At 32.4% G+C, this 27,647-nt stretch overlaps 1 protein-coding gene across 2 annotated transcripts in view; it reads left to right on the forward strand.

Moving 5' to 3' along the window:
• The window catches only part of LOC126750402 (kinesin-like protein Klp61F), a 57,990-nt gene that overhangs the window by 15,131 nt on the left and 15,212 nt on the right, over nt 1-27,647 (forward strand). For both annotated transcript variants that reach the window (XR_007665716.1, XM_050460024.1), the window contains exons 3-7: nt 1,199-1,359; nt 1,433-1,785; nt 2,131-2,573; nt 8,874-9,449; nt 15,506-15,793. Coding sequence is in view for 1 of the 2 variants with exons in the window: in XM_050460024.1 (XP_050315981.1) it covers nt 1,199-1,359; nt 1,433-1,785; nt 2,131-2,573; nt 8,874-9,449; nt 15,506-15,793 (1,821 nt within the window). In the remaining variant the exon portion in view is untranslated. The remainder of the gene's footprint in view (nt 1-1,198; nt 1,360-1,432; nt 1,786-2,130; nt 2,574-8,873; nt 9,450-15,505; nt 15,794-27,647) is intronic.

Consider the following 27,647-nt stretch of genomic DNA (forward strand, 5'->3'; position numbering starts at 1 on the left):
TACGTACATTATCAACAACAAACCAACAAAAATATAAGCGTACAAAATATAATAAATCATATTAAGTAGTTTGATTTAAAAGATAAGAGTTTTATTTTGGATTTAAAGCTATTTATTGATAAATGTTTTAAGGAGTTGGGAACATCATTGTACATGCGTTAAACATTATAAGAAAAGCTGCTTTCAAACATTAAGGTGTTATGACGAGGTTCAATTATTATTCCCCCCATGCCTGAGGTTTAGGTTGTGAACGTCTGATAGATATCCAATTTTATTGTATAGGTATAGTGGAGTTTTAGTTATTGTTAGTTTTAGTTAATACCCCATGTCAAAAATTTAAGTGTAATTCTTTGCGCTTTTTTATGTAGGTTGATATTTTCTTATCCCAAAGATAAATCTAGTACACGACTTTTGTACTTTTTGAATTCTGGTTTGTTCGTATTGGGTTAGACATGGAGCACAAACTATGTCACAATAATTAAAATGACTAAGAACTAAACTTTCTGTAAAGTCAATCCTTTGTTTAATAGTTAAAATTTGTCGATGTGGGTAAAGAACTTTCAATGATGCGTAGGCCTTTTTAATGGAAAGATTTACGTTCTCCTTAAATCTTAACTCTGTGTCGACCATAAGACCCAGATTCTTTGCCCAGATTGGCAGTAGATTTCTTCCCTGAATCGTTCATTTCATTTTCTGATTTATGTCAGACTTGTTTTTGCCAAAGTAACGTACCACTGTCTTGTTGGGATTTGTCTGTGATTGAGACGTCTTCAAAAATACAAATGATAGAATTAAAACTTTTTGAAAATTACAACAAAACACGAACCTAGGATACAAACAAACACGCAAAGCAACAGTTACATAATTACAGAACTTTTAACAACAAACACAAGAAAAGTTGACCAGAAGTATGAAACGTTTAGTATAGGTCTTTTCACTTAAAAAATCCACATACAAGATATATGTATGGCTGGTTAAGTAGAATAGCATTCATATGCTAGACTTCGCTAGCCTGCATATTTATAACAAATAGTACATTTACTTTTATTTAAAAAAGTTTTCCTTTAATAGTGCTCTGTTTCATGCTTTATAGCTAATAATAGCTATAAAGCATGACAGGATACCTATTTTTATTATAACAAATAATCTACACTGTTTTTCTTGTTGCTCCAGGCTATCAAACTATTAATATTTTTAGGATGATCTCGCAGGTTGTATTCCTAGAGCAGCCGCCAACATTTTCGATGAAATCGGAATGATGAAAGTTACAGACTACCATGTGAGGGTATCATTTTTAGAACTGTATAATGAGGAGGCTAGGGATTTACTTAGTCAAGACGAACGTCCGCCACCACTCAAGTAAGTAGTAGTTTTTTACAGAAATTTTGATCTTTAACCCATTTGGAATGATTGAACACTTTTTTGATTTTAGCATGTTTAGCGATAATAAAGGCTCAGTTTGTATTCAGAACCTAAATGAAATAACAGTATTCAGTAGCAACGATATTTTTGCGTTGCTGCAACAGGGCACGCATAAAAGACAAACAGCCGCCACCCTTATGAACAATTGCAGCTCGAGATCGCATACTGTTTTTACAATAACGGTTCACACTAGAGAAATCGATATATCGGGGGAAGAAGTGCTTAAAACTGGGAAGATTAATTTGGTGGATTTGGCCGGTAGCGAAAATATATTCAGGTCTGGAGCAAAAGATAAACGGGCGCAAGAGTTGGCCAACATTAATAAGTCACTACTGACTTTGGGCAGAGTTATCCATATTTTAGGTCAGTATTTATTCCCTGATATATTGATATATATATATATATATATATATATATATATATATATATATATATATATATATATATATATATTATATATATATATATATATATATCTACCTATCGATATATAAAAAGGGTATTCCTGAATACCCATTTTATTCTATAAATATTCATATTTAAGTTATACGAATATTGTGTCTTCTACTAATAAGTGTTTGTTGAGCTCTGGAAATAGATAATTTCTGATTTTTGTAATTTAAGGATGTTCTGTGCTAAATTAATAATAAATTTAAATACATTGCTTGTAATGTATGCCAAAATGTGAAGATAAAATTAACATTTCAGCTGAAAAAACGAACAAACATGTCCCCTACCGTGACTCCAAGTTAACGAGAATCTTACAAGACAGTTTGGGAGGACACACCAAAACCTGTATCATAGCAACAATATCACCGTCCCATGAATCGATCGAAGAAACCCTTAGCACTCTCGAGTATGCGTGCCGAGCTAGAGATATTCGAAATACCCCGATGGTGAACGAAAAAGTTACCAAGACACAAATGATAAAAGACTTGACCCAGGAAATTGAGAAGTTACAAAAGGACTTGGATGCAGCAAGATCGGGCGAAGGCTTTTTTATTGATAAAACTAATTGGGATGAGTTAAATACTCAATTACAGAGCAGTTCAAACGCGTTGACACTAAAAAATAACGCGATTGAAGAACTGAAAAAGAAAATTACAGAAAGGGAGACTATTTTGCAGATTAGAACTAAAGATTATGAAGACGTAAGTTTTATTTGTTTTACTCAATTTTATTTATTTAATTTAACGGGATACTCCAATCAGTTACACGAATTCATAGTAATCTAATTAATTGCTTAACGAAGCAACTAAATAATAACTAAACAAAAAAAAAAGTAAACAACATAAAATAAAGTAAGGTAGGTAACAATTAACATCAAATGTAACGTAATTGGAATTATTAATTATTAGGGCAATTTTTAAGGATCATTTTTAATTTATACGTTGATGTCTAAAATAAATCAAATGCCTTTTTATTTATCCTTTATTCAAAAATGTAGTGGGTGAATCCAGAGATAATCTTATGAACTATTTTTCAAAGGACAAATAAGGAGAGTATCGCGATTATAAAAAAACCGATACACATACAACACTACAAAGATGCCAATGTATCTGGGGAATGCTAGCCTTTTTTTAATATTTAATATAATACAAACAAGTTATAATAAAGTAAAATCCTAAAAACATAAACTATACAAGGTGTCTACTATAAAAACCGCCAAACTTTAAGAGGTGATTAAACAAGTCATTTGCAACAAAAAAGTCGTATAAAAGTTTTGCGAAAAGTTGTTAGTTCTTCTGGTATTTAACATTTTTTGATTTTATCAAATTACTTTGTTTTTTTTCATATAAACAAGAATATCTCCGTTATTCTTACCACCACATAAAATTTAGATATACCATCTGAAAGATAATTAAATTTGCTATAAGATGGGTATATTTGAGTTTTTGAGTAATTTTTTATACCGGGTGTTATCAGAAGATAAATGTAACATTTGGGAAATGTGCAAAATTAGTGGTATCTTCTTCGTTGTCGTTTTTCTAAAATTTGGTAAATAGGGACATGTTTTTTTTCAGCAAAAAGTATTGCATTTAATATGCTTTCCAATGATATACTTACTTTTGTGATAGCTATTTGTTTTCACAGCAATATCATGGGCAAAAGAAAGAAAACCACAAAAATTGAACATTTTCAAATTTTATATTTCTTAATTGACCAAAATTAAAAAATCAAAATTTCATTAAACAAACCTAAAATTATAACAATTGTTCAAAATGTCTTCCCTCTTGCTTAATACATTTGACGCAACGCGTTTTTGTCGCATTTCATTGCAACACACATTAATTCGATTAATTAGTTCGTCTCGAATATTAATGTTAATACTATAAACAATAAATTTTATGTGCCCCAGTGACATAAAAGTCAAGGGGCGTAAGGTCAGGGCTTCTGGGCGGTAATCTTACTGGACCGTATCTTCCGATCCATTTCTCCCCAAAGCATTGATTCAAGGAATTTTGCACAATTCTGCCATTATGGGCTGGGCATCCGTCCATTTGAAACCAAAGTGCCTGTCTAGCGGCTAAGGGGATTTCTTCCAGAAAGTCAACAAGGTCATTATTTAATAAATATGAAAACTCATTGGAATTGAGCTGATCAGGAAGTATTACGGGCCCGAAAAGGCGACCTCTCATTAATCCTATCCATACGTTGACTCTTATCTCATGCTGAAAATGTACAACAGTCGTATGAGGTTTTTCTGTATGCCATATATGATTATTTCTTAAATTCATTATTCCGGCTTTTGTAAATGTTGCTTCATCTGTCCAAAACATTTGATCTGTTCCCCAATCTTGCACTTATTCAAGTACCACCTACAGAATTAAAGCCTCACCTCACCATCCACTGGCAATAAATCCTGGACTTTTTTCAAATGAAACGGGTGCAAATTATTTTTTTTAAGAACTCTATGTACAGTGGAATAGTGAATCCCTAATGCAGCACCAATGCGGCGAGTACTTCTAGATCTATGTTCTGTAACAGCTCTCATAATCGCAGGTTCTTGTCTCCAGCGTTGACCATTTTGACCACCTTCTCTAATCCGCAAACCTCGAAAGGAACCAGTTTCCCCACAGCGTCTGAACACTTATGCAAATGTACTTCTATGGGGTTGACCGTCTATTAGGAAAACGAAGCGCATACTTCCTTGCTGTCTCCCGCGAGTTTCCATTTGCGACACCGTAAATAAATAAGATGTCCGATATTCAATGTTTGTGAAACTAGGCATTATTTTTTTAAGCATTTTTAAATGAAATTACTTATTTAAACTTATTTAACTAATTTAAGTCGAAGTGAAAACTTGAATGACAGTTCTTGTCAAATTGTAAATATCTATGTTTTTGTTTTAAAATCAAGTAATACATGGTTTGTGAATTTCCTTCTTTTGCGGATTCATTGCCATTTACAAGAGAAGGAAAACCTGCCTTTTTTCTTAAAGAATGAATATCGCGATATGTTATTTGTTTACGGCTTCTCTAATGGAAATTTGTGGAGTTGTTATGTTAGGGAAGATAGATCTACAAGTACTTACCGCATTGGTGCTCAAACGATCAAGAAATATAAAATTTGAAAATTTTCAATTTTTGTGGTTTTCTTTCTTTTGCCCATGATATTGCTGTGAAAACAAATAGCTATTACAAAAGTAAGTATATCATTGGAGCATATTAAATACAGTAGTTTTTGCTGAAAAAAAAACATGTCCGTATTTACCAAATTTTAGAAAAACGACAACGAAGAAAATATCACTAATTTTGCACATTTCCCAAATGTTACATTTAACTTCTGATAACACCTGGTACAAAAAATTACTCAAAAACTTAAATATACCCATCTTAAAGCACTTTTAATTCTCTTTCAGATGGTATATCTAAATTTTATGTGGTGGTAAGAATAACGGAGATATTCTTGTTTATATGAAAAAAAAACAAAGAAATTTTATAAAATCAAAAAATGTTAAATACCATAAGAACTAACAACTTTTCGAAAAAATGTTATATGACTTTTTTGTTGCAAATGACTTGTATAATCACCTCTTAAGTTTTGCGGTTTTTATAGTAGACACCTTGTATACACTAATGAAATATTCATTTTTTGCATTATTTTACTTAAAAAAACAGAAAACAAAAAACCCTAAATAAACGTTTTTGGGGTTAGATGAATTAAACATGTTAAATATAATAAAGAATCATGGACGGATATAAGTTCCAAGTATTATATGAGAATTATTACTTTTAATATGGCAGTAAAGATTAAAGAAAGAAAAAAAACAAAGAAATAAATAGATTTAGTAAATTAATTACTAGACATGTCTTTGGTTGGACAGTAAGCCACATTTAGCATTCGTCAGAGTTGTTTGGATTGTTAGTGTTTTTAGTTCGTGCAGTATTTCATTCCATAATTTAACAGCTACATAACTAAATGATTTTTGGAAATTGGCTGTTTTATGTTGCAGAATTGAAAAGTTATTTATATATTTATCTTGATAACTATTAATTACAGTAAAATAGCGGTCGCAAATATCCCTTTTAATGAGGAAATTAATGAGATTAATGAGTATGCACAAAATCATAACTTAAGAGTTAATGCAAGCAAATCATCTATTATTCTTTTTGGTTACAATAAAAATTAAGTAACAGAATAATCTGATCCATTAATATGCAATTAAATAAATCACATATTTTAATAAATCACACCCCTTTGCCAGTAGTTACTGAAGCGAAAAATTTAAGAATATTTTTTGATATATCATACTTACATTTCAGAAAAATAAATTAGTTCATGGAAATCTCAAAAAAAGTCAAAATCCATACATGCGTTTTTCATTTAAAATATCTTTTAGAAACCCCATTACTACATATTTAAATAATAACTCGATTTTATGTTTAATAAACGTAAATATTTGTTTGTTCATATGCAGACTAATAATGTAGAGGTCTACCCATATCTAAGGGCCCATTTTACTGCTCAACTCGTACAACTTTAATTTCTAAATGCAGTCCTTCCCAAGTTACCCAAGATCATTGAAGGACTAGTTAAAAAAGGGGTCTATCTTTGCTGCTTAGTAGAGTATATTCTTTTTAGTAAAGTATATTCTTATCTAAATAAGGATTACCCGACCGCAACAATTTTCTACGATTCCAAATTTATCGGCTGTTTAAATCATATTATCCTAATTAATTAATAAGTCGCAACACTATGTGTTCAGAGTAAGACCTCTTTAATGGTTTAAATAATATTTTAATAACAGAAGTCAGCTTGTAAGGGTTGATATGACGACGTTTCTTGCAATCTGATAGCATGTATGTCAAGATTCGGTTCTAGAGCCTATTGTGTTTCTACTGTTTATAAATGCTTTTCTTTACACCAAAATAAACTAAAAATACTGAGATAAGTCGAAACTCAAGCAAATTTCCTTTGAAGATGATACTGTATTTTACTAGTTCATCATGGGATTCATTAAGAGACAAAATTGATATTGGTCTAAGTAAAGTAAAAACATGGCTAAATTCTCGTAAATCACTTAATCTTGCTAAAACAATTTATGTTGCTTTTTCTCTTACTGATTCAAATAGACCTTTATACAATTCAATTACTCTTCAACAAGCCAATACAATAATATATGAGGTGTCACATATTAAATACTTATCCAATAGTATATCCAACAAATCAACTATACAATGAAAGTATTTTAAATATTACGAGATATTTTTTAAGCAATTATATTTATTGTTTTAGAAATAAAAATAAACAGCATGTAGATCATGATTATCCTACCAGGAATAATTATAATATGTTGATTGTCCCTTTTAGAAGGTTTGCTGGTAATCAGAGATTTGCATCTGTAGTTGCACCAAAAATATATAATTTGCTACCTAATAGTATAAGAGAACTAAAAAATTATTATCAATATATTAAACAGGTAAACAAAATATTTATTTACAAAAACATGAATAATCTGTTAAGTTTCTTGGGGATTGTTAATGTAAAACTATCTCAATGATCATTTAATATAAATTTTATTATTAATAATAATCATACACAATATTGTTAGTAAGTTAAGGCTACAGGAATACATTATTTCACTTGCGTCATAATTTAATATTAGGAATGATGTATAATAAACTTCTGCACATACAGGTAAACACCTAGGTGCTTGAAACAAATTTGTGAAACTCAGATCTAGAGATAGGATTATACACATGTTTGTACTGTACATTTTCTAAATAAATAAATAAAATAAAATACTACCATAAATAAACAAACGACTACAAATGAACTCGTTCGTCGTATGTACATGCAAAGTTCTTATTAAACGCAGATCAGATTCGAAATAATTCTACTCAATCGCAATTGACTTCGCTCTCTCATTTTGTAAGCGCATTAAGAAAATTTTGATGTCATTATGGCGGCATACATTAGACATTTATAATATTGGAGTCATTCATAAAAATACTGACCAAGATGGGCATCTTAAGGAACATCTCAGATTGCACCTGTAGGAATAGAAAGATTAACACTTAATCCTCACGATTTGAATTGTCATAATAGAGGACCTAATAATATTATTCCTAAACACATTTTCTAATATATTTTTAACATAACTAATGTCTGTTGGATCCAGGCCAAAAATAATTCGTAGACGACCATTTCTTTTTATTATGTCAACTCTTTCAGGATAAGATAATTAAGTTGCCTGCGTTGATAAATAATATAAAAAAAAAACATAAACAAATATAGAAACATTCAAGGAGTATGCTATGTTTTGTATGTATACCGTTTTAACCTGTCGTGAACATTAATTGTGTGAGAGTAATCTAAGGTCACAAAAACTACTGAGAGATTTTAGAAAATTTGAAATGGTTTTTAAAGTGCGATTTAAGTTTGCAGGCTTTTTAATCTATAAAATTTTTCACAGATAGGCGAAATTATCAGTTGAAAATTGATCTACCTAAGTATAGATCTAACATATGTTTTTATTGTTTCTGAGTGTCAGTGAGACTTTGGAACGAAATAGTTAAATCGATTGTTTAAGATTCGTTTCCTAGCCTTTACTTCCTTAAGCAGTAGATTGCAAAAAAATTATTTATTGTTTTACAGGAGCAAAAATTTAATATATAAATATGTTTAAATTTATCTTTTGGTTAAGCATATTAGTTTGCAAGAATGTCTCCTTTAATTAGCCTAGAAAGTTTTTTTTTATGTACAACTCCTAGCCTACTGGTTGCGACTTTCATAAATAAATAATATAAACATCATAAACCATCTCAAGTACTTCTAAATGATGTACTTCAAGGTAACCAAAGTGCACGGATGCACACTTTTCTATACCCTTGCATGTTATCAATTTAAGACAAAACTGCGACCTGTTTTAATTTTTCTATTACAAACTATTAATTTTTTTACGATTTGAAAAGTTTTTTAGTTGATATATTATTTCGTTATTTAAGGTTATGGATGTATGTAATCACCAAACGAAGAAAATTGAAAAAGCAAAGACGCTCTTAAAAAATTTTAAGATGTCTCTTAAACAAGAACAGTACTTAGCGAAGTGTTACTATGAAACAGCCACGGAACACAAGCTGAACGCCGACCAACTCTTAGAAGCTACCAAAAAACTCTCAAAAAACCAAGACATTTTACAGCGAAAGCTCGAAAGCCAATATTACAACAACTCAACTAATGAAAAAATCATCCAAGAAGCTGGCGCCTTTCTCAGCAGTAACATTTCGCACGCTATGACTGATATAGAAAACTTTAATTTCTCTTTAACTGTACATTTGGAGGGTCAAGGTGCTTCTGTACAGTCAGCCAAAGAACTATGTCAAAGTTATTCTGAGGATTGTAATAATTTTATGGAACAGAGCCGCTTTGCGCTGGAGCAACAGTTTGCGAGTAGTGACCGGAGTATTGAGGACAGCAACAGAATTGGATTGGAAACAATTGATAGGTTAAGAAAGGAAAATGAGTCGGGAAAGCAGTTGGTTAAGGAAAATGAACATTATATGGAAGAGGTTCAGGAAATGGTAAGTTTGGGCAATTTTTTTATTTTATTAGAAAGCGCGGTTAAGATATTCTCTAATAAAAGTGCCTGCAGCGGTACTGTCTAACTCGATAAACATAGAAATAGACAAGAAAAAATATAGAAAGATAATATCTTTCTATGCGTGATTAGCACTCGCTAACCTTTTTTCTATGTCACTCGGCATCGTTCGGCTTTAGACATTCTTATACTACCCAATCTACAAACATTAGCCTATTTTTATAGCTAATGGGATTTTTCACAGCCCACAATGTCAATTACTGAAATGTCATTCGACATTATCGATCTTTTAAGTAATAAGTATGTTTTGTTATTGTTTCTGTTTTCATCCTATATCCTAGTGTGTATTTATAATAGCTAAATATATATTCTTTTTTTTATTTAAATATATTTACTATTTAATTTATCTTTTAATATTTGTCTTAAAATATAGATTTAAGATGATCATATTATTAATTTCGCCTTAGAAATGGAAGAGAAAGAACAAACGATTGAATTAAGGATAAAATAGGATTATATATACAGTATCGGACAAAATTAGAGAGACTCGACTACTTACGTCTTTTATGTAAGATAAAAATGATTAAATTCCTCTTTTTGTGCTGAAGGATGTTATGTTTTGAAGTAGTTTAAAAAGGCACTAAAATAAATTAAAAAAAAAAACATTTCTCAAGATTTATTAGGAAAAATAAAAAAATGCAAAAAATTCTGTGCGACAAAATTAGAGAGACTTATCCTTAAAGTACATTTGTACCCTATACTAATGAAACTAACCTAATACTTTGTCCAGTACCCTTTATTCTGGATAACTTTTTCACATCTATTCGGCATCGATCCAATGAGATTCGAAATTACAGCCGGATCCATTGATTTCCAGCATTCTCGATTTCTTCAAATAATTGAGCACGATTCCCGATGTTTTTAGTGCGAATCTTTTTCTCTATAATCTCCCAAAGATTTTCAATTGGGTTCAAGTCCGGCGATTGCGGTGGCCATTTTAAAACTTGAATTTTGTTAGCCAAAAACCATTCCTTCACAAGTTTGGCCGTATGTTTGGGGTCGTTATCGTGTTGGAACGTGAATCTTAGCGGCATTTCCCATTCGGCGTAAGGCAACATTACATCTTCCAGTATAGTCCGATACATAAATCTATCCATAGTGCCCTCAATTTTGTGGATAGGACCCATTCCATAACCCGAAAAACAACCCCAAACCATTAAATTGCCACCTCCGTACTTCACAGTACCAGAAACATATTTTGGATCAAGCCTTTTGTTTGCTGGGCGATGTACGAACTGCGCTCCATCACTTCCAAAAATATTATATTTAGACTCGTCACTAAACAAAACCTTATTCCAGTCCTTAGCTGTCCAGTAACGGTGACGTGTTGCAAATAACATTCTAGCAGCTACATTTTTTTTTGATAGATGGGGTTTTTTTGCTGGTCTCCTTCCAGGAAGCCCCGCCTCCACTAATCGCCGCTGCACAGTCCTGGATGAAACCCCAGGCGCCTCCAATTCAGCCAAAATCTGTGTTGAAGATAGACGCGGATTATTCTGACTTAGTCGTTTAATTCTCCTGTCCAGCAGTACTGAGGTTTTTCTCTTGCGGCCACCTCTTTTAAGGTTTGTCACTCTTTCACGGAGCTGATAATTTTTTATTGTTCTGGAAACCATTTGTTTACTGACGTTGAATTGCTTTTTTATTAATTTTTGTGAGCGACCTGAGTTATAGGCTTCTATAATTTTTTCTTTTAGGTCTATGGAATAATGTCTCTCTAATTTTGTCCGATACTGTATATAGTATTTTCAAAATTTGTGAAGAGTAATAAAACACATTTTATTCCCTTCTGTGGAATCACTGGGAATTAAGCGTGGATAAACTATATGACCTTATAAACTTAATGATCGTCTGAAAAAAGTAGTTAACAAATTATAGTTCACTCAAAGATATACCGTTGATCTTTTGACCGCAATAAAACCATAATTATCTGTTGTAACCGAGTGATTTAAGTAAGTTATTTTTTTGTGGACTTTTATGGTTTAACATTTTCTAATAAAATACTATTTGTTATTTAATTAGTAAGTTTCATTTAGAATCACTTTCAAGCCGACCCTATTCCCTTTATCACTTCTTAAAAACGTTGGTCCTTGCACAATGGGGCTTAATGGTCTATAATATGAGAATATGAAAATTCGTTGATTTTCAAATCTGCTACAAAAACATCCCCACAACAAAGATAAGTAATTTTTTTTTCAATGTACTGAAAAGAGACGAAATTAATAGCAACACCATTCAACCTCTTTCTATATTTCTAACCCGAACTCTACCCGATCGAAGCCAGTTGAGATTGAGAGTAGAGTTTAGACTTTTTTCTATAATAGAAAGAAATTTTCTTTCTATCGAGTTGGAGAGTTCGCTCGCTGGTGTTTTAATGGTTCTTATGCGAAAAGGTGGTTCAAACACTAACAGGACTATGTCACTTGCGCAGCTCGAAAGTATTCGGAGCCTGCGCTAAAAGTAAGGGGCAATTGTTTTTTTTTTATTAATAATTAATTTTTTTTCTATTCATTTTTCAAGAAAATTTATCATAAATCACTTAACTTCGTGTCTTAAATTTATATCTTTAATCACACATTTTTTTGTGGAAATTGAGAATATTTTTACATACTTTTTTTTGTAACAATAACAAATCTTAACAATCGTATTGAAGATAGGTAGTTTATTTATGTAGGTATATTTAGCTCTAACTGTGGAATTGTGACCAAGAGTATTTTTTTTGTTTTCTAGTTTTCTTATATAACTGTAATATTTAGTAGTTTTCAAGTTACTTTTTGTTATATGTTCTAATCAGCCTTGATTAGGGTAGGTAACCTTATTGTAAGGTCGATTTTTACTGGGTTCAATAACATAAAAAGAGTTGTTTGATGAACAATATTTGGATATATTTTTTAAACTGAAACTTGGCTTACAAATTGTACTGATGATGATCTAAATTTTGGGATTTTTTTATAGACTTCTCCAATCTGAGTGCTTTTCTCGAAGAGGTTAACAAGGTGCTCTCTTTTGTTTATCCAACTTTGAATGAGCTTGTTTTTGTGGGGGACTTTAATGTAAACTTATTTAATTTAAATAATCCTTTAACTGATTGTTTTTTACATTTTAATTTTTTGTCAACTAATTACACAGCCTACCAGATTATCGGATAGGACTACATTGCTAAATCCGATTTTTGCTACTAAAGGGTTGGAGATCATACAATCAGGTACTGTGGAATACCATCGTATATCAGACCATAAATTAGTGTTTTGTGAGTTAAATAATCAAAAACAGACTACCATTTCCAGAATTATACATTGTCGATGTTTTAAAATTTTTTATTATAATTTATTTTTAAATGACTTTCATAAGCCATCATAACATAATATTATCTATGAGCTGAATATTGACAGGAAAATAGCTGTATTTAATGATTTTGTTTTAAGTTTATTTTCATATGTGCTCCAATGAAAAAAAAATAAAAATTTCAAAATCAAGCTGTTTCAAAATTGGGTGTAAATATTTTAAGAGCATATTGCTGGAGTAAAAATAAGACTTTTTTCTATAAACATGTGTCCTAAAATGCATCCTCTCAGAGCTACAGCCCGCGCAAATTGCTTGAATAAAATAACACACTCACTATAGTTATGAATTAAATCTTTTGGAAATTTGCAAGTCTCAAAATATTAATTTTTTTGTAAAGATGGTCAAAACTCCTTGGAGCTTATCCTTATATCTTATGTTATGGCTAAAAAAATTATTCATTTAAAGGGGCTATATCTTATGTTTCTAAAAAAGTATAAAATTATCGTTTCTTGCATTTTTCAATACAATTAATTTGACTTGACAAAAATTAGCAGTCACGGGCTACTTCGTTTTTTCTAATTTAATAATTTAATCGGTTTTAATAATGTTCCCCTAATCGTTTACCAGCGACTTTATGGAAAACGGTTAATTGTATCTAAAAAATGCAAAGGGCAAAAATTTATGACTTTTTCATAGCTAACAAGCCCCCTGATTCCCTCCCTAAAATTAGATTTACACCATTTTTGTCACGGAAAATGAAGAGAGCACTAAAAAACGGGAACTTGAAATTTTCAGGACATTTGACGCATATCTGTAGTCACGGTTCCAAATAATCGATTTTCTTCAAGCAATTTGCGCGAGCTCTAGCTCTGTAGGGGGTACATTTTAGGACACATGTTTATAGAAAAAAAGTCTTATTTTGACTCCAACAATACGCTCTTAAAATATTTGCACCAAATTTTATTTATAACACCCTGTAGATATTCCTTTAGCTAAAAAACAAAATCCGCTAAATCTATATAATGATATCTGCCTTATAAGCATCCTCCTACCAATTATTAAAAAATTTTGAGCGCATTTTGTAGAACAGTACACTAATTCTGTTGGAATATTCCAAGGCATTTGACACGTTAAACCAAAAGTTGCTATTTCATAAACTTCATTATGGATGTGAACAAAGATCGATAAAATGAAAGAAGCCGTTTTCTCAAAGAGACCTAGGTTCAATATCTAAAGGGAACTACACAAAGTCTCGGTCTCAAGAGTATTTATTAATTCTAACAGTTACACGTGTTTCGCTCATATTAAGAGCATCATCAGACCTAAAAATTAAAAACAAAGAAACTTAATACAATAACAACCTTAAAGTTAGATAAAATTGGTACCTTAAAAATCGACTACAAACAGTACATGCTTTACGGTCACATTATACACACACACTAAATAAAATAAATTCTTAGGAATATGATACGCCACAAGTTTGTAAAAAGCCAAAACAACTAAATTAAAATTGATAAAACACAAAAATATAAATTTATTGTCCTAAGCGAGATTCGAACCTACTGCTACTCTCAAAAAACACGTCAGTTAAGCAATGTAAACTATTGCGCTACCAGGTCCTTAGAATCCAGGAGATATTTTAAGTAGAAGTGGAGTATGTCAGGCAATATTGTTAAAAATACTGACATACTCCACTTCTACTAGAAATGGTTTATTTTTTCTTGAGGCGCAAAGAGGTGGCAGTAAGCTGGCAAGATCACTTGAAAATTTGGAGAAAATTAACTACAATAATTTGTATTATACATTTTTGATAAAGAATTAAATAGGTTCCATTAAAAAAAACTTACTTAACAATGAAAACTTTGTTTTTCAGACACTCTATACATTTACTAATACTGTCAATAAAATTAGTATTTCCAAACAAACACTTTTTATCTTAACTTTTTCTCATATCATATACAGGGGCGAAAAAAATCATCTATAAATAGAGTTGGGACACCCTGTCTAAGAAAACCCGTGTGTGTTTGGGGAATGCACACTTAATTTAGCCAAGCAACTTCTACAGTTTGAGTTTAAAATGGGTGTTTTTTTGGAGGTTATAATATGATTTTGACCATGTATAGTCAAATTGTTAATTTTATGCAACAGGCATTCGTTTCCTCTAACCTTTGTCACACTTTTCTGTGCTAAGAAGGATCTGCAAATTATATTTCACAACATTAATTACATAGGGCTTGAATTGAAATGAAATTCCTCAGTTATTGAGCGAAGTGCTTTCAATTTTGCTGAATCATATTAATTTTATTCAGTCGCCTTTTCGTGGCGAATGCACAGATTACAGGAACAAAATCTATATATAATTTAACTTGAGGTTCCATAAAAGGCTACAGTAGTTTTTGGGCTGCACCCCAGTGCTGATCTATTGTAGTCTTAAGTTAAGACTTTTTGAAATGAGAGCACTGTATATTAAATAAAACTGAATGCAACAATGATCCTTCAAAATCATGTATTTCAAGGTATATCTTAATGATCCAGTAAGATATACCTTGTAAGATGTTGTATTTTATAAATGCTTTACGGTCCGTGTAAATTATAATCAGGTAGATTCCTCCTTGTTGATTAATAATTAATTTAAAAAACAAAATTTATGACTTTTTAAAATCTTTAGATGTTTGAAACATTTTATGTTTTTAGTTTACAAAATTCGACGAGTCAGCATCTTTAAAAATTAAATGTAGGGAGGATTTACTGATGTCCATGCAGAAAGAAATGAAAATTCGTCTTTTAAATATGCGAAAAAAATGTGAAGAGAATTTGGTTAAGCTAAAAATGCGCTGCGAAATGGAGGAGGAGCAAATTAATTGTTTGGATGATGCATTGAAATTCGCTGACGTTTATGATGAATCAAGATTATCCTGGTTTAATGATGAACGAGCCGAACAGGAAAAACTGAAAGAAGAATATCAAAACAGCTGTGATAGAGTAAGATTTTTTATTTACTAATTTTTAACACACTAGTATTTTATTACCTCTAATTATTAAAAAAATAAATGTAGGAGGCTTATGATCAGTCAAATTTTATAATTTTTGAAATTTCACTTTCAATATTCAATCAAGATAAAACCATTAAGTTTTTAAAAATTATAAGCCTAATTGATTTAAAAATAATACTCAATAGAAAAAACAAATTGCATATTTTTAATGCCTGTTTATTTATTTTATTATTTAAAACTTCACAAACGTCAAAGCAGATAACAATATATGACAGAATACAATCCAAAAATACAGATGGGTGTTACTTTTCAGCCTATTATAAAAATATTTTGTCATATGATGATTTTTCAAAATTCTTTTATTTCTATATAGAAAAAAACGCATGGTGTCCAATAAGTTTATCAACTACAAAAAATTATCTATATCCTCAGTCTTAAATCCCCTGGATGATGTTATAGTACCTTAGAGAGCTCCTGAGGTTATTAGTTTATGGTACTCCAGTAGAGAATTAGAACAAATTGAGAAATTAGATAATTGCGGGATGTGACTCAATTAGAAACCATCTTGGTGTGTCTGAAACAGTTGAAAAATATTAGAAAAATCTTTTTGGGACTTTTTCTCTTTGTTCAATGTGTCCATAGGCTTTCGTATTTGTAGTCAAGATAATGCTCTTACCAACTTTATTCTACTAGTAAATTGGAAAAATTTACTATTTCTTACAAATTAATAAAACAAAAACCAAGACATTTGCTGTTTTATTTGTAATATGTGTAAAGGGCTTATTAAATTTTACATTTGATTGGAAACATACCTCCATTTCCTTTACTTTAGGTTTTCACCTCAACACAGTGATCAATTGTAAATGTGTTTACAATGGGTTTGTTTTTCTAGCAATTGTCTATTAACACATTTTATTGCCTTGAAATCATCCGGTAACATCAAGCTACACAAATTCATCAAGCAGCAGTTCATGATTAACCTTATTAAAAGCATTCGCGCAGTTAGTATACAGATCGTGTTTTCGTTCGTTACTTATAGGAAACCGCATAGAGGCGAAGTTTTGCAACGTCGCGCGTGTACGAGTGCCTGCGACAGAGCTCCGCCCCGGCCGGCCCGAGGACGGGATTAGTAAACATCTGACTTTCGTGGGAGCTGCGTCGTTTGGCGACAAAATGTCCCAAAATATTACGCGAAAATCCAGGCATTTTTAAAATATTTATTCTAATGCGGGTTTTACAGACATGACAATGTGTAAAACCCGCATAGAATTTTAATCTTAAAATGTTTAATATGCTGTGTTTTGCATAATGAAAATTAAAGCGTTAATCAATAAAAAATAAAATATCAACTCTGATAAAAATATAATAAAAAATCAGAAATAAAACAAACTCAAATAAATAAACAAACTTAACAACATATCATTTTTTAAATAAAAGGCTCAAATAAACCGCCTTCTTTCGCTAAACAAAAACTTAACCTATCGTAAAAGCTATTTCGCACCTCCAAAAGAGTTTCAGGTAAAATGGAATTGGCACCTTCGACAATTTTATTTCGCAACTCCTCTAAATTTGTTGGCCTACTAAATTCATACTTGTAAATGGTCTGCTTAAGGTAACCCCACAGATAAAAGTCTGGAGATCTAGGAAGCCATTTAATATCGCCAGTCCCACTAATAAGGCGGTTAGGAAAAGTATTTGTTAAAAAGTAAATAAGTAAGTAGTTGTTAAAAATTCTTTTACCCTAGCCGCGTTATGAGCAGGACAGCCATCTTGCTGAAAATAAACCGATCCCAGGTCTACATCAGGTAGGATTTGAATGGCAGGAAGAACTTGGTTTTGCAGCAACTCAAGGTACTTTTGGGCGTTTAAAGTGCCATCAATAAAAAATGGCCCTATAACATTGTCGCCCAAAATACCTGCCCAAACATTCAATTTCTGAGGATGCTGGGTACGAAACTGAAAACTTCTAAGCTCGTTTTCCTGAGACCAATAACGAACAATGGAAGGATTGTGTTTGCCATGTAATGGAAAAGAAGATTCATCAGAAAACAAAATATTTTTTAAAAAATATTCGTTTTCATTTGCCTTTTCCATCATGGTTTCACAAAATTCCATTCTTCGCCACTGGTCTTCAGGAAATATTTCCTGAGTTTTTGAATACTTGAAACATTTGTACCCATATTTTTTCCAGATACGAGCAAAAGTTTTATTGCTCATTCCCAGTTCCTCTCCAACACTTCTAGTGGACCGTGTCGAATCAAGTTCTAGGGCACTGCAAACCATTTCTTCCCGCCGTTCTATATCCTGAACCACTTCAACAGGTGGTTCTTGACGTTTTGTGTGGCATTTTTTACAATCTTGAAGACAAAAAGATGTCTCAAAATTTGTAACCATATTTAAAACCGTTTTTGCACAAGGAATCGGTCTATTCTCAAATGTCACTGTAAACAAATCTCTACATTGAACTGCCGAATTGTCTCCATAAAACCATTTAATTAGTTGAACTCTTTCGGAAGGGGTATAAACAGCCATAGTGAAAAAAACACGAAAATAACGCTCAAAAATTATTAATGCAACGTGCAGTAACACAGCAAAGTGAGGTCTGCTGACTCCCGGTTCAAAAAATAAAAACGAAAAATTTCGCCGCCTGCAAGCCGCAACCAAGCGGTGTTGCCATTATTTTGGGTAATACGTAGCTCACGATAACACGATCTGTATGTTACATTTAATTGACTTTTATTCAGTATTACCTCTTCCGCCAACTTTAGGATCAGAATTTAAACTAGTTTCGATGGCACTTTTGTGTTGCTTGTATTTACACTTATTGTGATGTTTAATATACTTTCTTAGTTCATTCAAACAAGTTAACTTTTTCGAATTTGCTTTGTTTATAAATACTAAGTATTTTAACGGGTATCTACATTTGCTAAATGAAGTTTTAGCTTGGCATTAGGGAATAGCGTTATCGAGAGACTCATACACAAGATCATAGAATAGTTTAAGGCAACTATTGACACCTGTTAAGAAAAGGAGTTCTGACCAATCGCAGTTTTTGGTTTTGATTATCATATCATTATCTTTTAAAAAAGTAATAAAGCAACGATAGAGAACTCTATAAATTTCAACTATTAAAATACATTACAAAATTAACGTTTTGTTTTGATAATGTGTCTGTGTAACTCTTCATATTATACTCGTAAATTTAAATGTTTTTAGTTTTGTTTATTTTTTAACTTTTGTTTTAAGTTTTAATAGGATAAGAAGTCTGGCTTAATTTTCGACTATATCTTTACTATAACTCTAGGGTAATAATGGACTTTTTGTTAGAATTACCCCTATATAAATCATCTAGTTCATATTTTTTAGTGTCATTTATGCGTAATTTTACTCTTAAAATTAAATATGCCTTTTGTTCTATCTTTGTTTTCGAGTAACTTACTGCTTATTGTTTTACATTCTTCTCAGTGATTTACAAATTCACTTAAAGCTCGCTAAGGGACATCTTAAATTTTAGGAATTCAACGGAGTTGTTTTTTAATAGTACTAGTAGATTTTTGGGGATGTGAATATTAAATCAACTAGAAAACCTGGGAATCAGGTTATAACTTTTACTATTTTAGAATAGGTGATATTGGTTGTTCTGCAATGAAAAATGTGAAACGTCAAAATTAGGACGGAATTAAATGGAATTTTTACTTTACCTCAACTGGAGAGAAACAGTTGGTAGTCCTATGACTTGCTTAGTAATATACATACTAATATTTGCTTAGTTTAGTTTAATAGAATTTCTATAAAGCCTTATATCTTTTTTTTAGACAACACAAAATCGTCAACACAGATTAAAGTTAGCATATCTGTTAAAGCACAAACGACTGGAAAAAGTTCTTATGATCTGACGTAGATTTTATATTCTAAGGCGGCCAAGTTATAAAAAAATTATCCTAAGTATATCAGTACTTTAAAACTAGTTGTTTGCAAATATTTTAAAGGTAATTATTAAAGCGTTAAAAAATGTCTGCCTTAAAAAATTAAGGCAGCTACTGGGTAGGTGGACAACTGGGCAGGGAACTCTCGCTAAATTTGGGCCTGAAAGCAATAGACTTACAGCGGTAGACATAATAGGAATTCAGACCAATGTCTTAATTGGTCCAAGTGATAAGAGAAGGGGTGCCAAGGAGCCGAACCTTCGCAATCATTGTAGGTAACCAGGCGGCAACAAAAACTTTAGGACAGTTTGAGACTAGGTTAAAGGCTATACAAAACTGCTGGGAGGTTCGCGCGGACTTAGCCAAAGATCAAAACACAGGCCAGGGATAATTCTGTTATAGAATATGGACAACCAAAGTGCTGTAAGAAGGGCAATCCAACTTGCAATCAAGGAGGCGAGGAACAGACTCCTAGGCCAAGAACAAACATGTTGTATCAGCGATAAAACCTCGAGAGGGACATCAGACACTGGTTGGGACTTAAGCATAAATACCGAAAATGAACTGCCAAAGGTGGAACTCTTCAAACAACTTTTGGGCAGCCCACCTTTCAGAAAGGTAGAGAACATACTGGGCCCTTCCATGCAACAACTGCGAAAAGTAGACGGCTGCTCATAGGACACGCACCCTGTAGGAAACACCCACACAGACTCGGAACAGTAGACACACCATTATGTAGAGGTTGTGAGGGAGAGGAAGAAACTACTCTTTACATTCAACCAGACCATTTTGACAGGTCTAAGCGAAGCTCAACCCTCATCAGGGAGGATAAGAAACGCACAACTGGGCCAAATACTGGATTTCTTTAAAGGCAACAGAACTAAATATGTGGGAATAAACCTATGAATCACAATAGGACTGCAACAGAGCAGACTGCAGTACGGGGATCCAACTCCAACTTGCGTGGTAGAAAATGGTGGGAGCATCTGTAGCAAAATATTTATTCGCTTTAAAGACAGTCTAGGTTGAACAAATCGACAGTTTCCACTACAAGTACAACGTGATTTAGTATTTATTAATTATTTTCCACTTGCATTTCAGTGTAGTTTTGTTACTACCAAATAACAAAAACTGAGACTTCTTAGAATTCAAGATTAATTTATGATCAACCGAATACGTCTGTATTATATTGTCGCGCCGTCCAGTCGACTTCAACTCCTCTCAGATAAAGTAGTTCCTGCGCAGCTGCGTTGATTAAAGGGCAGCAGACCTTTCTGGCTCCTTGATTATGCGCGGCGTACGGGGATGGGGGACAGATAGCTCAAGGAAAATGACTTAGTTTATTTGACAAATGTATTGTGTCACCTTAGGCGGTACAAAGGGCCTTACCACAAAACGCTAAGGGTAGTACAGGATGTAACTTTGACCATCGGTTTTTAGCTGAGGGGGCGTTATCAACAATAAAAATACCTAAATTAAGAAATAGTTTTAAATCCAACCCTTGAGATAACTATGCCCCGGGATTCGCCGGAACCTAGCTATTCGAGCCAAATCTTCCCTTAGGTAAGGAGACCGACTGGGTAACTGCAAGTAATGTGTCAGTTCCCCCAAAGGGCAGAGTTACCCCCTTACAAGGGTATTCCACCTTTTGGTGGTTTATAGTCAAACCGGTTCCTACCTGGAGGGTAAAGGATCAGCACGAAGTGGTTATCGAATAACTGATGTTTTCCCTAGATTTCGAGGTTGTATTTATACCTAAAAATTATGTCAATGACCCATAGTAAAATAAAGATGAAATACGCACAATTGCTAAGGTTGCATTTTGTGCTTCGCAAATTCAGTTGTGAAATTGATTAGTAATTATTAATTATTTGTTTTATACTCAGTGTAATTAATTTGGTTGACATATGCAAGCGTTGGTCCCCAACGCTCATGTTGCACCGTGTACCTTTACAAAAATTATACTAACTTACAATGTTTTTTACTGTAATAAGATATCTTCTTGTCAGACAGGTTTTTTTTGCCTTGCAAGGTAGATGTCCCAGTGGCGCTTTCTTATTTTAGAGTTGTTTCCTCTCCCTGGGCTTTTTGCTGAAATAAGAACAAAGTATTTCGTTCCTATCGTATGCCACTGGTTATAAATTAATTTTAATATTTTTAAACTAATTGACCCTTTTTTTATTTATTATTATTTATTTTTCTTTAAAAAAAAATCAGTTATTTTGTATATGAGGTATAGTATAAATTTGTGTGTATATAGTATATATATAATATATATATATATATACTATATATATATATACATATACTATGTATATATATACTATTATATATATATATATATATATACAGGGTGTCTCACGACGAATAGACGCGATCGATATCTCGGAAACTAATTTTTTTGAAAATTTGACAACACGGCACAGTCGATGAGGGCTACACAACTAAAATATTTTGACAGTTGTGACATTTCCGGTTATACCGGAAGTAGGTGTCAACTTCGTTATTTTAAATGGAACACCCTGTATATTTTTACATTTTTGGCTTTTACGTGAAATTTGAAGTATATTTTGTGTATAATGTCCTATACCTAAGTGTAACCGTTTTTGACATATTTTTAATTTCATGTGAAAAACTATGTTTATAAGCCCTAATATAATTACCGATTACTCCCTTTTAGTAGCCTTTATTTATTGGTTAGTTTTGGTTTTATTTTAGAGGAAGGACCACTTTAAAAGACTATTTTAATATTTGGCAAAAAAAAAGATACAGGGGGGTTAAAAACTAGCATTAAATATTAAAATGAAAAAATCATTAAAAGTCAATTTTTTTAAATGGAAACCCCCTATTTTTATAATTTTTTCATAAAGATAATTAAAAATAAGGTTAACTTTGTATAAGGTTATCTAGTCCAAAAAATGATATTTAAATTTGGCCTAATATTAAAAAGCCGTATAGTAATACGGCTCAAGGATTGTTGATTAGTTGGGCATGACGGTTGTCATAGTAACCGCTAGAAGCGGCAGTAAGATAATGGATTATAACAGAAATATACACTTTTTAATTAAACTACACTTTTACGAAGAAAATTTAAATAGCAAGCCTATTTGTTATCTTTATATACGCATTCTCCTACAAAATATGGACTTCTATTCAACTAGTAGAATATAATTTGATGATTATATAACCTAGAGTTGCGTTCGGACATTTTTCTTGTTTATTTTCTTGGGCTGGGTAGTTGTCAGCAGGGCTGGTATGACGCCTTGGGGTCTGTGGAATAGTAGATACAATATGCAGACAGATAGTATTAAATTGCATAACATCATTATGCAGTTTGTTTCATTGTGCCAGATCTGAGGTAATATGGCACTGGGCCTTATTTCTTCTGCTTTGATTTTTTCCATAAGGTGCTTCAATTTTCTTTTGCTTGAAGTGAGATTTAGGTGTGAAATCGTTATTGACCAGTTATTGTTGATGCACTTTTGTAAATTGTCGAACCTTGGTGGGGCTTGATCTGTGGTAGGGTTGAGAACAAAAGACTGTAATGTTGTCCAGGGTGCAGGTAAAATTCTTGTAATTTTTATGTAGTTTAGTTCCTTAGGTCATGGAGATCGGTGTGGCATCCAGATTGTGTCGTCATGTGTTAACTTACATCCGCACGGTATATGCAGTTTTAGTGCTCCTGGAGAGTTTATAAGGTTCTTCTGGATGTGGGTGAATGTATTTCTGCAAGTGATGGTCATTTCTGGTTTGGAGTGCGTCACCATGTAGACATCTTCGCTTATTTCGGATATTGATTTTAGGTTAGAGTGATGGCATCGCATTGGGCAGTGTGTGGCTAAGTCTTCGAATGTTGTGCCCCATTTGACTGTGCTTTCTGGGCCTTGTAATAATAAATCCGGCGAATCTTGGTAGGTAACAGAGTTTGTTCCGATATGGTTTGCATAAGTCTAGAACTGCGCCTGTTATTTGCCTAATTTGTTGCGAACTGTCACTCGTTTGTTTTGAGACAGCTAAATATAATAGTTGAATAGAAGTACATATTTTGTAGGAGAATGTGTATATAAAGATTACAAAATGGGAGTCTTGATCTCCAAGAAAAATGCATGTAGGTCACTTAGGTAAATGTATTATGAATTTCGGCTGTGTAAACAGACATCATCAAATACTAAAATAAAATACAGGTAATTCAAGACAGTTTTAAAAAAGAGCTTATTCGCTATAACAATAAAGATTTAGAACTTACCAGAACATTACAAAAAACATATACGTTCACCAAATAAAACAAAAATTACCCGTTATCGGGAATAAAAACAATAAATAAAAGAATTAAAATTAAAAACATAGTACAATAAGGACTTCTACGATTCAAAATATAAAATTTATACTTAGGACGATACAGATTTCTACATATTAAAAGAAGGTACTATAAGGAACTATTGTATATTAGCGTTGCGTTAAAGAAAAGATTTTAAATTTTGATTAATACAAATGTTATTAGACAAAAGAGTAAAAAACAATAAAGGTAAAAGTTATTTTCTAGGGCTAATTGAATCAAAAAAGCGTAAACTGTCAAACTTAGTTTGCTCATTAACGCATGTGCAGTGTTGGGTTTACTGAGTAATGGTTTATTAAGTTTTTTGAAAAAATGTTTGTTGTATAGCTTCTTAATAACATTTATAGGATATCCATTGTTTCGACCGATTTGTAAAATTATATTATATTCTTTTTTAAAATTAATATCGTTTAGTAGAATATTGAACAATCTATGAAAAAAATAATTAAAAGCGGCAAATTTTTGGCTAAAGGGATGATTAGCGGTAAAGGGTATTACTGTATCTGTCCCGATTTGTAATCTTTAGCTAAATATAATGTATTGTGGTCTATTATGCATGTCTACTCTTTCCAAGTGAATGCTATGGTGGTTCATATAGTCTCCAGTGGGCATTTTCTGTTTTTGTGGGGATTTTTACGTGGAGTTGTAGTCTGCCGTCCTGTGTGACGCTACAGTCACAGATCGGTAGCTGGTAGAGTATCTGGAAATTTCTTCTCTTATTAAGGCCAGTTCTTGTCCATGATTTTGTAATTCAGAGAGCAATTTTTTCAGGTCTGCTTTTAGGATTGTAGGTTTTAGTATAGCCTACAGGCCTATAGCCTAGTATTGGTATGTGATGATGCCGGCAGGACTGGAGGACTTGATTTTTTATACTTCTCGTGAGCCTGATGAAGTTTTGTGCCATGTCCATATAGCTTTGTAAGATTGTTAAGTACATTTTAAAGTCATCCTTTTCATCCATCACTAGTTTGTTAGCCAGACGTTCAGTGTAGTTTGCTATATTTTTTATTTGCAGATTTTATCCCTTAATGCTTGCCCGGTTTCTCGTTCTGCTTTCATCATCTGGTCTGAATGTTGACTTATAGCCTGTAGCACAGCCGACTTTACTCAAGCCGCGAAATGATAACATTGGCAACATGGCTTTCAGATCCGTTTTCATTTCAGTTTTCAAGGGACTTAATGGGGATTGTTTGAATTCCTCTTTTAAATTTGAGTTTTTAAGTGAAATTTCGGAAAGGAAAGTGAATGTAGTTATTATTAAGAACTTACTAAGTCTTAGTAACATCTTCCAGCCAGTGTCGGTGTGTTATATATTATAAAAATAGTGATAAATGGTTATAAAGATAAACACCTTGTTTGTAAACAGAAACAGGTGGAGCCGGCCGGCTTCTTAAGTTGGTCATTGTGCTATTTATCGATTTTCAAGTTTATTTTACATATCACTTTTAAGATTTTTGTGTTGTGCTCTTATCTGTGTAATTTGGGATTTTTTGTGAATATCTTGTGTTCCACTAAAACTAGAAACTTATGCCTAAGAGCCAAGGTTAATGCTTTATTCACATCAAAAAATGTAGGTTTTGTTTTATTTATAAACATATTTGGAGGAAATCAATGAGGAAAAAATCAAAACGAAAAGAGGCGAGTATTTCTGTTTTTGGCTTCCCCAAAGATGAACAACTTAAAATTAAATTGCTAAAAGCCATACCTACAGATAATTGGGCTCCTACTCAATATTCTGTGGTTTGTGCCAAGCATTTTGACTCGAATGATATTATCCGTGAAGATGATTATCTTTTACCTGATGGCACACTCACTAAGATTAGAGTTAAAGCAACATTAGTTTGCTCAGCAGTGCCTCAAATTTTTCCAAATTTACTTGCATATTTAACAAAAACAGTGCCTCTTCCTAGAAAAAGTCCAGACGAAAGAAATAGTGAATAACAAAAACGTAATGAACATGATAATAAAGCCTTTGAGCAACTGTGGAATATAAAAATTGTTGGGGATACAAAACCATATTTCTATACCTTAAACTTGAATGATTGTATAAATATTAATAATCAAATATCAATAGATAGCGACCTACATGTTAAAGTCTTTTTAAAAAATAATGAGTTGTCCCAAAATGACCTAAAATGGATTTTACCTTTCGAATTGAAATTAAGTAGGTGGTCTCAACTCGACTCGAAAATCTATTAACTAGGTAGGTCTTCTGATTATTGTGAGCTTAATAAACCATACTCTCCATCTCTAGAGAAGTTTCATGACTTTATTAACCAAAATTCAGATTTCTTAAAACAGGCCTTAAATTTATTGGAAAGTTCTGATTCAGACAACTTACAGGATGAAAAAGATAGTGACATTTGTAGTCGAGTAATACTTTTAATAGACCAAATAACTACTTATTTTAAAGCAAAAACGTTATTGCCCATGAACTATAGTAATGTCTTTTATGTTATATATTATATTCCCTTGAATTGACGAATTGAATTGACGAAACAGTGGGCTGCCAAGGCAGTTGTGCATATAGGTCTCCTGATGGACCCGTCATGCCCCGACTTTACGTGTTTACATTTTTACTTATATTCCCTTGCGCATATGAATTGCTTAGAGATTATTTTAATCTACCCACGAGGAGGTACCTACAGTATCTTTCCTCTAGCTTTGATTGTCACCAAATTCTGACTTAAATAAAACTAACGACACCACTAATTATTTAAACACTGTATCCACTTCTTTAGCATCGACTGAGAAAGTTGTAATAATTACTAATTGATGAAATTTATATAACTAAAAGACTAGACTATAGGGGAAAAAGTCTAATAATGCATTTATCTAATTATTGACGGCGCCTATACATATTTGAAACAATAAATCAATCACATAAAAAAAATATTCTCATTTGTAAATAAAGCAAAATCAAAATTGAACGTCCATCTCGGCAGAGCCGCGCTTTCAAAGCGTAAACGGATCTACCAAAACGGATTCGAATCTCCCACGCGGTGCAACGTTGCCAACTGTTATTTCGCGGCTTGAGTAAAGTCGGCTGTGCCTGTATTGTTCCTTAAAGTCCCTTATTAATGACTCGTAGACGATTCCTTAAGTCTGTGGCGCCCATTGCTAGTGAGTCGAATTTTCCCTGAGTGGCTACTCCGCAGCAGTAGTTAAGTCCATCAGCTATGAATTATAGAGATATGGCTCGCTTTATCCTATCCGTTGGATTTTTTAGGTCTTCTGGAGTTAAGGTTTGTGTAAGTCGAGTTCCTTATCGATTGCTACAGATGCATTCATGATGCTATAGAGTGTTTCATTTTAAAAGCAATTTACTTCTGGTGGAGAATCTCTTGGTATTTCTTCTGTCCAGGTGATACTGTATGTTAATGGTATCGATCCTTCATAAGCTGTGACGTCGGGTAGAGGCTTCCAGTTAGCTCCTGCTGACACTTCCACGTGTTGCCCTTTTGCGTTGGTGATGATGTGGCCCAAAGCCCTAAAAAAGTTTTTTTTTAAATTTTTTTTGTGTGACCATTAGCGACCTTCCAACTATCTAGAAATGATACAGAAATTTACTATATGACTGA

The sequence above is a fragment of the Anthonomus grandis genome, chromosome 2, assembly GCF_022605725.1.
Source record: "Anthonomus grandis grandis chromosome 2, icAntGran1.3, whole genome shotgun sequence".
In the NCBI taxonomy this organism is placed as follows: Eukaryota; Metazoa; Arthropoda; class Insecta; order Coleoptera; family Curculionidae; genus Anthonomus; species Anthonomus grandis.